The sequence below is a fragment of the Rhinatrema bivittatum genome, chromosome 3 (assembly GCF_901001135.1).
Source record: "Rhinatrema bivittatum chromosome 3, aRhiBiv1.1, whole genome shotgun sequence".
NCBI classification, from domain to species: domain Eukaryota; kingdom Metazoa; phylum Chordata; class Amphibia; order Gymnophiona; family Rhinatrematidae; genus Rhinatrema; species Rhinatrema bivittatum.
In genome coordinates, this window is record NC_042617.1 from 287,919,005 (window position 1) to 287,932,043 (window position 13,039).

A 13,039-nucleotide genomic window follows, 5' to 3' on the forward strand; every position below is an offset into this window, starting at 1 on the left:
TATGAGGGTGAGGGATTTATATATTATCCTGGAGGAAATTGGCAGCCAGTGTAGGTGTTGGAGAACCGGTGTGATGTGATCGTGACGGTGGGCATTTGTGAGGATACGGGCAACTGCATTTTGTAGCATCTGCAAGGGTTGGATTGAATTTGTAGGGAGGCCTAGGAGGATGAAGTAGCAGTAATCAACTTTAGCTAGAATAGTGGCATTTATAAATATATTGAACAGTACGGGTCCCAGTACAGATCCCTGAGGCACTCCAATGCCCACTCCCTTCCACTGAGAAAATTGTCCATTTAATCCTACTCTCTGTTTCCTGTCTTTTAGCCAGTTTGTAATCCACAAAAGGACATCGCCACCTATCCCATGACTTTTGACTTTTCCTAGAAGCCTCTCATGAGGAACTTTGTCAAACGCCTTCTGAAAATCCAAATATACTACATCTACCGGTTCACCTTTATCTACATGTTTATTAACTCCTTCAAAAAAGTGAAGCAGATTTGTGGGGCAAGACTTGCCTTGGGTAAAGCCATGCTGACTTTGTTTCATTAAACCATGCCTTTCTATATGTTCTGGGATTTTGATGTTTAGAACACTTTCCACTGTTTTTCCTAGCATTGAAGTCAGGCTAATTGGTCTGTAGTTTCCCAGATCATCCCTGGAGCCCTTTTTAAATATTGGGGTTACATTAGCCACCCTCCAGTCTTCAGGTACAATGGATGATTTTAATAATAGGTTACACATTTTTACTAATAGGTCTGAAATTTCATTTTTGCGTTCCTTCAGAACCCTGGGGTGTATGCCAACCGGTCCAGGTGATTTACTACTCATCAGTTTGTCAATCAGGCCTATCACATCTTTTAGGTTCACCGTGATTTGGTTCAGTCCATCTGAATCATTACCCATGACCCTATTTTCTTCTGTTGGATCCAATTTTTGAATGAAGATCTTTTGGCTAAAATAGCTTCTTTCACCTCACATTTTAACCATGCCAGTGATCGTTTTGCTTTCTTTCCACCTTTCTTAATGTGTGGAATACATCTGGACTGTGCTTCTAGGATGGTATTTTTTAACAATGACCACACCTCTTGCACTCTTTTTACCTTTGTAGCTGCTCCTTTCAGTCTTCTCCTAACTATTTTTCTCATTTTATCAAAGTTTCCCTTTTGAAAGTTTAGCACGAGAGCTGTGGATTTTCTTACTGTCCCCCTTCCAGTCATTAATTCAAATGTGATCATATTATGATCACTATTGCCAAGCGGCCCCATCACCGTTACCTCTTTCACCAAATCCTGTGCTCCACTGAGAATTAGATCTAAAATTGCTGACAACATTGATGACAAAATGTATTTTCTTCAGAATAGTAGCGAGCCTTTTGGATCAACAGAGATTTTCCCTGCCCAGGCATTTAAAAGTTTATTGTAAGTATACCTGGCCTTCTGTGAGGGAAGCAAAAGGGTATTATCAGAAGTGGAGTTATGAAGTTTTTCCAGGCAGTCATCCTTCAGCTGGAGCTGAGTCAATTCATTGCTAAAATTTTTGTGATGAGCAGCACTATAGCTGATTATTTCACCCCAGATTGTAGCTTTAAAAGCTGCCTATACCATGGGGAAGGTAACATCAGCGGTAACGTTATTTGTAAAAAAGTCATCTATTTTATTTTGAATACATGGAAGAAAAGCGGGATCCTCCAAAAGGCTAGCATTGAATCGTTATATGTGATCTGTAACAGAGGACGAGGACATAGAAAGATGAAGCTGCATGATCTGAAATCAGGATGGGGTGAATTTTGGTGGAAAGAACATCAGACAGAATTTCACCTGAAATAAAAAATAGTCAATCCTAAAGTAGGAAGAACGAGGAAAAGAAAAAAAAGGTGTAATCCTTGTCAGTGGGGTGCATTAAACGCCAAGGATCAGAAAGTCCACAAGAATTCATGAGGCCAGAGAAAACCTTATGTGGCTTGGAATAAGTTATTTTGGATTGGGATTGTTTATCCAGTAAGGGATCTAAGGGCTGATAAAAGTCCCAATGATTGTTTTAGAAGATACCTCACCCCATAATATGATAAACAAGCTGCTGAAAAAAAACCAGTATTGGGAGTATATAAGTTGAAAAAGGTGAACTTCTCACCTCCTATATAAATTAATGCTGAAATTCATGTGCCTTCCACATCTGTGACATGATTCAAAATGTGGGTGTGTAGCTTTTTGTGAAACAAAAGTGCCACACCACATTTCTTCTTAACCACCGGAAAAAAAAAAGCACCTCTCCCAACCAATCCTGTTTGAGTTTGATGGATTCTGTGGAGGATAGATGCGTTTCCTGAAGCATGACCACATTGGATTTCAAGGATTTTAAATAAGTTAACACTTTCTTACTCTTGATAGGATGTGAAAACCCATTAACATTTAATGATACAACATGAATATCTGAAACAGAGGCCATGAAATGACCTTGTGAAGAATAACAGTATTCCAAATTTGAAGTAGCAGCTTAAAGCAGTGAACAGCAAACAGCGAAAAACTCTCCAACTGGAGACAAAGCCATCCCTCAGAAAAAAAATAAAAAGTGAGAAACATGGAGGAAACAATGCCCATAGTATTGGGAACAGGCAAAGCCATAACAAAATGGTCCTCATAGCACAGAGTATAGCAAACAAGATCTAGTTTAAATATGAAAGTAAGCATCACCCAAACTTTGCATGCATATAAAACTTTAGAAATGAAATGTCAGCAAAAACAGTGAACTAGCAGTGAACCAAAAGAAGGAAAACTGGCTAGTAATCTCCACAAAGATCTAGGAAGAGAAGACTACCATCCACACCCATGAAGGATATTGCAGAAGTGCAGGTCCAACAACAGAGTCAAGTGATCATTGCCTGCAAAACTTCCAAAGTAGTGAGGAAGAAGTTCAGTTCATCAGGAGACTCGAAGGACTGAGTCTTGTTATGGCAAGTAACTCGCATTTTGGCAGGATAAATAAGGCCGTAACACGCACCCAATGCCTGCAACCTCAAGCTGAGAGCAAGGAATGCCTTCCGCTTCGCCATGGTAAGTTTTGTGAGGTCAGGAATGAATAACAGAGAATACCCTTTGAATTGCACAGGTGCTTTGCTGTGGGCCACTGAGAGGGCTTCCAGTACCTGTTGGTATTGCAGCAGCTTAAAGATGATTGGCCACGGATATCTAGAATGTGTCAGAGCTGGGAAGGAATTCAATTTTGAACAGAAGCTCAAAGAGAATATTAAGTCACTCAGGAATCTTGCTGGTTAAGAAGGTAAGCATATTTGAACCTTTCAAGCCTTCTGGGACACTCAGGATTCGCACATTATTTCAGCGATTTTAGTTTGCGAAGTCCTCTAGATCCCGCTGGAGTTGGGCTGCCTTTTGCACCGCAAGTTGGAGAGGCTCTATCGTCATAGTCAATGATGCCATTTTTTGTTCGGTGGAGTCCAAGCATTCTTGAAACAATGGAATGCATTGGGAAAGAGAAGCTACTTCATTTTGAATCACCATAGTATGTTTATATTCATCTGAAATATTTCTTTGAGATATTTGAGCTCCTCTAGGACCAGATCTGCTGATGCCATAGGTTTGGGTTGAGTCACCTTCTCCAGGGTCAGAGGGACCATGTTTAGTTTTTTGGTGCCCGTAGCTGCTGCAAAAGCATCTTCTATCTTCCCAGGTTTAGACATTGACATCATCTCTACGTCGAGCAGTAAAAGGTGTGATCAGGAGCCCAAAAAGACAGGTGATGCTGTTGGATTCTTCAATGGATCTTGGAGAGCTAAAGATCAGGTGGCCATCTTGTAGATGCGCTAGAATGCCCCTGTGAATGAGGATGTTTTTTGGGGGGGGGGGGAGGAGTGACCAGGGGTAAGTGTGAGGTAAGTGTGAGGTAAGTGTGAGGTGTGATAAAATGAGAAAAATTGTTAGAAAAAAACTGAAAGGAGCAGCTACAAAGTAAAAAAATGTCCAAGAGGCGTGGTCATTGTTAAAAAATACCATTCTAGAAGCACAATCCAGATGTATTCCACACATTAAGAAAGGTGGAAAGAAGGCAAAACGATTACCGGCATGGTTAAAAGGGGAGGTGAAAGAAGCTATTTTAGCCAAAAGATCTTCATTCAAAAATTGGAAGAAGGATCCAACAGAAGAAAATAGGATAAAGCATAAACATTGGCAAGTTAAATGTAAGACATTGATAAGACAGGCTAAGAGAGAATTTGAAAAGAAGTTGGCTGTAGAGGCAAAAACTCACAGTAAAAACTTTTTAAAATATATCCGAAGCAGAAAGCCTGTGAGGGAGTCAGTTGGACCGTTAGATGATCGAGGGGTTAAAGGGGCACTTAGAGAAGATAAGGCCATCGCGGAAAGATTAAATGATTTCTTTGCTTCGGTGTTTACTGAAGAGGATGTTGGGGAGGTACCCGAAATGGAGAAGGTTTTCATGGGTAATGATTCAGATGGACTGAATCAAATCACGGTGAACCTAGAAGATGTGCTAGGCCTGATTGACAAACTGAAGAGTAGTAAATCACCTGGACCGGATGGTATACACCCCAGAGTTCTGAAGGAACTAAAAAATGAAATTTCAGACCTATTAGTAAAAATTTGTAACCTATCATTAAAATCATCCATTGTACCTGAAGACTGGAGGATAGCAAATGTAACCCCAATATTTAAAAAGGGCTCCAGGGGCGATCCGGGAAACTACAGACCGGTTAGCCTGACTTCAGTGCCAGGAAAAATAGTGGAAAGTGTTCTAAACATCAAAATCACAGAACATATAGAAAGACATGGTTTAATGGAACAAAGTCAGCATGGCTTTACCCAGGGCAAGTCTTGCCTCACAAATCTGCTTCACTTTTTTGAAGGAGTTAATAAACATGTGGATAAAGGTGAACCGGTAGATATAGTATACTTGGATTTTCAGAAGGCGTTTGACAAAGTTCCTCATGAGAGGCTTCTAGGAAAAGTAAAAAGTCATGGGATAGGTGGCGATGTCCTTTCGTGGATTGCAAACTGGCTAAAAGACAGGAAACAGAGAGTAGGATTAAATGGGCAATTTTCTCAGTGGAAGGGAGTGGACAGTGGAGTGCCTCAGGGATCTGTATTGGGACCCTTACTGTTCAATATATTTATAAATGATCTGGAAAGAAATACGACGAGTGAGATAATCAAATTTGCAGATGACACAAAATTGTTCAGAGTAGTTAAATCACAAGCAGATTGTGATAAATTGCAGGAAGACCTTGTGAGACTGGAAAATTGGGCATCCAAATGGCAGATGAAATTTAATGTGGATAAGTGCAAGGTGATGCATATAGGGAAAAATAACCCATGCTATAATTACACGATGTTGGGTTCCATATTAGGTGCTACAACCCAAGAAAGAGATCTAGGTGTCATAGTGGATAACACATTGAAATCGTCGGTTCAGTGTGCTGCGGCAGTCAAAAAAGCAAACAGAATGTTGGGAATTATTAGAAAAGGAATGATGAATAAAACGGAAAATGTCATAATGCCTCTGTATCGCTCCATGGTGAGACCGCACCTTGAATACTGTGTACAATTCTGGTCGCCGCATCTCAAAAAAGATATAATTGCGATGGAGAAGGTACAGAGAAGGGCTACCAAAATGATAAGGGGAATGGAACAACTCTCCTATGAGGAAAGACTAAAGAGGTTGGGACTTTTCAGCTTGGAGAGGAGACGACTGAGGGGGGATATGATAGAGGTGTTTAAAATCATGAGAGGTCTAGAACGGGTAGATGTGAATCGGTTATTTACTCTTTCGGATAGTAGAAAGACTAGGGGACACTCCATGAAGTTAGCATGGGGCACATTTAAAACTAATCGGAGAAAGTTCTTTTTTACTCAACGCACAATTAAACTCTGGAATTTGTTGCCAGAGAATGTGGTTCGTGCAGTTAGTATAGCTGTGTTTAAAAAAGGATTGGATAAGTTCTTGGAGGAGAAGTCCATTACCTGCTATTAAGTTCACTTAGAGAATAGCCACTGCCATTAGCAATGGTTACATGGAATAGACTTAGTTTTTGGGTACTTGCCAGGTTCTTATGGCCTGGATTGGCCACTGTTGGAAACAGGATGCTGGGCTTGATGGACCCTTGGTCTGACCCAGTATGGCATTTTCTTATGTTCTTATGTTCTTATTGGGTGGAGGGGGATGGAAATGAGAGGGAGAGTGAGGGGATCAAATGGGCTTCTACCCCATCCCAGTACTCCCTTTCTTCCCTCCTCCTCCTCCCCAATCCTCTCTCCTCCCCCCACTCCTGATATCTATTCCCTCCCTCCCCGCCCTCTTCTCTTCTCATTCCCTTTCCTTATCCTCCCTGAATCCCCCATCCTCTCCTCTGTCTCCCTTTGTCCTCCTCCAGCCCTTATCTCTCTACACTTCCTGCCTAAGATTCCTTCTTTATCTCCTTCCTCTTCAGTCTTCTCTTCCCATTCCCAGATCGCTTCCTCTCCAGCCCCAATCACTAAGGTCCCTTTTCCTCTGATAAAGAACCAAATAAATTAACAACTGAATGTCAGAAAATGACTTTATGTGTATAAAGTAAAAAAAACCAAACTATTTAAATTGCAAATATGTGCAATATTATACAAATTGTCACATAATTGCCACATAATTTAAAAAAATCTGTCACAGAATTTGCCAGCTCTTGCCACAGAATCTTGAAAAATCTGCCCCAAGAAATCAGGGGCTCTGATTATAACTTTTAGTGACTCCAGCTCTGCTAATTCCATGGCCTGCTAATCTTTTTTTTTACCCAGCTTGGAGGGACCTTTCTCTTTGTCACAAGGCCAAGACCCAGGCAGGATTATAGGAAGAGAAAGAGTAACCTGAAACTCTGACTCATACTGGTACAATAGGAGCTGATCACCTTCATAGTAGGGGGGGTCTGATAACCTTTTCAACTTTGATACAGCAGCTTATGTTACACTGCCTCTTCCTGTTTCTGTTCATTTCTGTGGCAGTATACACTCTCCCCCTACCTCACCCTGCGGGGGGGGGGGGGTGTCATATAAATGGCACTTTCTACTAAAGAAGAGGATACCAATAGTACCTTAGGCAGAGACAGCAACAGCTGCAGATGCCTCACCAAAGGGAAAGCTCAAAGTCCAGTTTATGGCACAGCCAAAGACATTGCCATCTTTTTGAAAGAAGAAGGTATAATCATTCCTTTGAGCATTCCTTACCATCTCTCCCAGTGGGAGGGGCAGACTATATAATTTCAGAAAAGCCTGAAACAGGATCCAAATGGGTCTTGAGAATAATAAATCAGGGATATCATCTTCATTTCTCTCAGTTCCCACCAGATCGTCTCATACAAGCTTCATCAGTGGGGGAACAACGTAGTGGCCTACTCAATCAGGAAATAAATTGGTGATTCAAGACAAAGTGGTAGAACAAGTCTCAAAGTCAGAAATCAACAAGAAATTCTCCTCCAGATACTTCTTGACCTTGAAATCAGCAGGGTTGGAGCTATGAGACATGAACAAGTTTAAGATGAACACCATGCCTACCTCTACCATTCTTCCCCTTCTAGATATGGAGGACTGGTTATGCTCTGTAGATCTCAAGGACATTTGCACACACATAACAATTTACCCACTTCACAGAAGGTTCCTATGGGTCACAGTTCAAGGGCTCATTATCAATACCGTGTCCATCCCTATAGGCTCTCAGCAGCTCCCAGGATACTTATGAAATGCCTTGCGGTAGGGTTGCTAACTTTAGGCTCTTGAATGTATGTACATTTTCAGCTAAAAACCTAGGACCCCCAAGTTCAGCTGAAAATAGGTGCCTAACTTACAGGGTCATTCATCAAACCATGATGTGGCCTTATCGCATGTGATATCGCCCTACTGCACGCGATACCGGCCGCATCGTGGTGTTATAGTTCAAATTAGGGAAAGGAGAGGAGTTTGGGCAGGGTTATGTTCCAGCAGCGTTGCGGGTGATAATGTTTTACACATTATCACCGGCAGCACCGCAAGAAATAACTACATCTTTTCCCTTGGCACTATGGGTGTGAAAGTGTGCGGCCTGCCTGCAACTGCAGTGGGCGAAAATGCACCGCTACGATGCGTCCAGATGCACATTTTCGCCTACCCGCCCCTTTGTTTACCGCGGGCCAACATTCCACTGTATTCATTGCAGACTGATGAATCCTGGGGTTAGACACCTAACTTAGGTTCCTGAATTTGAGCTCCAGCTTCTTTTGAATATTGGCCTCTATCTGTTTTAAATTCATTGTTCATTACGAAGAGTTCTGGATGGGCAATACATAAGCTTAACTAAATAAGTAAATAAATGTAGGGATTTGCTGCCTTTAGCTGGGTGTGGATTCTCCAGACCATCGGAGGGCAATCCATGGTCACATTAACTTTCCATGGAGCCACCTACTTTCTACAGATACTTCAAAAAATGTTCAGCTTTTCAGTCATTCAGCACTATAAGCAAAGATGGATGTTTGCTAATTCATGGGCTTGTTTAATTTGTTGCTTCGACATCCTCAGGCAAAATCTCCAAACCATCTTGGCCAAGTGCTTGCCTTTTGGGCTGTGGTGAGTTATAACTATATTTTGAACTCCTCATGCTATCAGTGTCCACAGAGTTGCACAAGACAGATTGAATGGTTTTGGAGTTCTTTCCTGGAATAGCCTGAAATCTTAAATTTGTAACTGTATAACAGTTATCTCAAGGAACTCAACCTTGGTTATTGCTCTAGACTGAAGTGGATGCCTTTTTCTATTGTTGCAGAACCGCAGGGGGAGTGATACGGAGAAGAGGAGCCTGGACAGTCGTGACAACAGTGGAAGTGGCCGTGCTGTCCCAATTAAACAGGTGATTGTACTGTACAAAGACTCACTGTCAGCTTTATGCTCCCTGAGCCTTTCTGTTAAACTGGACATAGATAACAAAGCAAGGCTAACAATATATACAAATTTTTAAATCCAAAATTTCTCATCTTATGAATGTTTGGTGAGCAATTTTGCATAGCAAAGGTGCAACAGTAAAGCACCTATGAGACAAACACCGGCACATAACATATTATCTTAGTGTAAATCACCTTCACATTTCACATTATTTGTTCTGTTTTCAAATTGGTGCAGAAAAATGTTTACCTCACCTCTCCTGCAGTCTACAATGGAATGATCTATCAACCCCATCACTATGAATGACAATACCATCCAGAAAAATGATTATAGAGGGGCGGGCTAACCAATTGTCAGGTTAGAGTCCCTTTCAGACACTTTCAAATTCTAGGGCTTTGTTTACAGACACAGGTTTCTCTTACAAATAACACCTACCCAAGTTGCTTTGCTGGTCTTCCATATTCTTGGTCCAGGTCTACCCTGCAGCAACGGAGCTTCCCCTTCCAACTCCACAGTACAAATCCTTAGCCATCAAGTTGCCTGAACACTGGACCTTTCCCAGCAACCCCTTCTTAAACTCCTTGAGGACCAATCTGGATCCCCAGGAGTGGGGCCTTGTCCCAGTATAACACTGTATAAGTCATTCTGCTGCCTCACCAGCAGGGTATTAGGACTTCAACAAGGCAGACCCTGGTTCAGTGCCTGCCAAATGCCTTTTTTTGCCCTGATATCACTACCTTCTCTAAGGGTAACCTCTGGATACTCCTCATAGAGCATTCCCTCTCAGCTCATGGACTACATATCTTGGAGTGTTAACTTTAATGACTCCCCAATCCAAAGTTTCTGGTAGGAAAGCCGAGATATCAAGCATGACAACATCTGCGATTAAAAACTAAGACAATCAAGATGGTGTTTAGCTTTTGAGGGCCAGTGCTCTTGAGGACCCGTTGGGACTACTGATTCAATATCACCAAACAGTTTGGTTTGGTACTGGGGAAACTGTATTCCTTGAAAATTAAGTTTGATTCTTCTGAACTTGACATGGGGAAAATTTGGTTCTGATAAACTCTGGTCCTGCTACCCCGAGCCTACAAAGTCCTCTAAAGAAACCAGGCTTGGCCCTTACTGCTTCTGACTCTCAACTTTCCCTCAGATCTGGTCCTTTTGAGATGAGGTCACTGTTGCTATTAAAACAAAAGAACATCAGAAATGCCATGCTAGGTTATTTTTCAACTAACTGTCGCTGAACCTGGCTAAAACTCAGTGTGTTCTGATTCAGCATTCTCCATCTAAGATTCAACAGACATCTGTTGTAATCGAGAACATTACTTTTTTACTTAATAAATGTATACGGAAACTCAGGGTCCTTATTGACTCCCTGCTTTCTTTCTGTCCTCATGTAAAAAGTATGCTGAAATCTGGCTTTTATAAGTTACATGTGCTATGTGGTCTCAGACATCTTTTAGAGAAGCCGAACTTTTGGACTGTGGTCCAAGCTTCTATCTTACCTGTGGTTGATTATTGCAATTCTATCCTTATTGGTTTACCCGCTTGACTCTAAAACCCCTGAATTTACTGCATAATGCCGCTGCCCATCTTATTTCTGGTTGCAAAAAAAGTGATCACATTACCCCTGTGCTCAGTCCTTCATTGGCTTCCCATCAATGAATGTATTAAGTATAAAATTGCTGTCATTGCCTTCAAATTGATCTCCTCCTCTATGACCTCATGGGGCAACACTTTGTTACACATGTTTTGTCCAACACATCAGCTGTGCTCCTCTCAAAGGGGCCTTCTGGACATACCTTCAATGCACCACGCGAGACTCTGTTGCACTAAAGACTGTGGGGTAGATTTTCAAAGGGGTATGTGCGTAGGATATGGGTGTACCCCCCGAAAACCTACCCCAAACCCCCCTGAGTGCGCCGAGCCTATTTTGCATAGGCTCGGCGGCGCGTAAATCCCGGGGCTTGCATGGAGAGGCGTGCCGGGGGGCGTGGCGGCCGTGACGCGGTGTTTCGGGGGCGGCACCGGGGGCGTGGTTTCGGCCCGGGGGCGTTCCAGGGGCGTGGCCACGCCCTCCGGAACAGCCCCCGGGTCGGGTGATGGTGCGCCAGCAGCCCGCTGGCACGTGGAGATTTAAGTCTGCCTCCGGCAGGCGTAAATCCGGCGATAAAGGTAGGGGGGGGTTTAGATAGGGCCGGGGGGTGGGTTACGTAGGGGAAGGGAGGGGAAGGTGAGGGGAGGGTGAAAGAAAGTTCCCGCCGAGGCCGCTCCGATTTCGGAGCGGCCTCGGAGGGAACGGAGGCAGGCTGTGTGGCTCGGCGCGCGCAGGCTGCCCAAAATTGGCAGCCTTGTGCGCGCCGATCCCGAATTTTAATGGATACGCACGGCTACGCGCGTATCTATTGAAATCCCGCGTACTCTTGTTCGCGCCTGGTGCGCTAACAAAAGTATGCACTCGCACAAAATTATAAAATCTACCCCAGCGCTTTCTCCATAGCAGTTCCTGTCCTCTGGAATTCTTTTCCAGAGGCTGTAAGTTTGGCTGAAGGATTAAAAACTTTTAAGTCACTGTTGAAAACATGGCTGTTCAAACAGGCATTTTATTAGACATTGGTGTGTGCTCCTTTGAAGCATTTTCTTATTGGCTTTTGTGACGTACATGGATTTATTTTATGTGTTAGTGATTGTTTGTATATTACTTGCTTGTAAATTACTTTTATGCTTGTTTACATGTGCATTGCCTAGTGTATTGCTGTAGGCGATTCATAAATACGGATAAGGAAAGAAAGATAAAGAAAGACCAAGGTCTATTGAACCTAGCATTCTGTCTCTGACAGTGGCCAGTCTGGGTCACAAATACCCAGCAGATCCTAAATAGTTGATCTATTTCACTCTCAGGGATAAGCAATGGCTTTCCCAAGTCTAACCGGCTAATGACTGTTTATAGACTTTTCCTTCAGGAACTTCTCCAACCTTCTTTTGAACCCCACTATGTTAGTTGCCTTAACCATGTTCTCTGGCAATAGATTCCATAACTTGATTGTACACTGAGTGAAAAAACATTTCCTATGATTGTTTTAATCTGTTTAAATCTGTCAGTTCATTTCATGGAGTTTCACTCTAGTGTTTTGTTTGCAAGGGTGAATAACCATCCCCTATTTATCTGTTCCACCCCGCTCATGATTTTATAAATCTCAATTATATCTCTCTGTCGACTCCTTTCCAGGCTAAAAGACACTATTCTGTTTAAGGTTTTTCCATAAGGGAGCTTTTCCATCCTCTTTATCATTTTTGTTGCTCTTCTCTGTACCTTTTTTGAGATGGGATGACCAGAACTGCATACAGTACTCAAGGTATGGTCATACCATGTGTTGCGTTTGGTGGTCTGCAGGCTCCTCCCACAAACTGCCACACTTACCCTTCAGGCTGAGCCTTCCCTCTCATGCCAGGATACTGTCGAACTGCCCCATCTTTCAACATAAGAACATGCCATACTGGGTCAGACCAAGGGTCCATCAAGCCCAGCATCCTTTCTCCAAGAGTGTCCAATCCAGGCCATAAGAACCTGGCAAGTACCCAAAAACTAAGTCTATCCCATGCTACTGTTGCTAGTAATAGCAGTGGCTATTTTCTAAGTCAATTTAATTAATAGCAGGTAATGGACTTCTCCTCCAAGAACTTATCCAATCCTTTTTTAAACACAGCTACACTAACTGCACTAACCACATCCTCTGGCAACAAATTCCAGAGTTTAATTGTGCGTTGATGAAAAAGAATTTTCTCCGATTAGTTTTAAATGTGCCACATGCTAACTTCATGGAGTGCCCCCTAGTCTTTCTATTATCTGAAAGAGTAAATAACCGATTCACATTTACCCGTTCTAGACCTCTCATGATTTTAAACACCTCTATCATATCTCCCCCTCAGCTGTCTCTTCTCCAAGCTAACCAGTCCTAACCTCTTTAGTCTTTCCTCATAGGGGAGCTGTTCCATCCCCTTTAACATTTTGGTTGCCCTTCTCTGTACCTTCTCCATCGCAACTATATCTTTTTTGAGATGCAGCTACCAGAATTGTACACAGTATTCAAGGTGCGGTCTCACCATGGAGCAATACAGAGACATTA

The 13,039-nt window shown here is 42.6% G+C and overlaps 1 protein-coding gene across 1 annotated transcript in view; it reads left to right on the plus strand.

The window, feature by feature from the left end:
• Positions 1 to 13,039, plus strand: part of AGAP2 (ArfGAP with GTPase domain, ankyrin repeat and PH domain 2) — a 394,548-nt gene that overhangs the window by 294,348 nt on the left and 87,161 nt on the right. Inside the window, exon 9 of the mRNA XM_029594907.1 lies at positions 8,794 to 8,877. Within this exon, the coding sequence (XP_029450767.1) occupies positions 8,794 to 8,877 (84 nt within the window). The remainder of the gene's footprint in view (positions 1 to 8,793; positions 8,878 to 13,039) is intronic.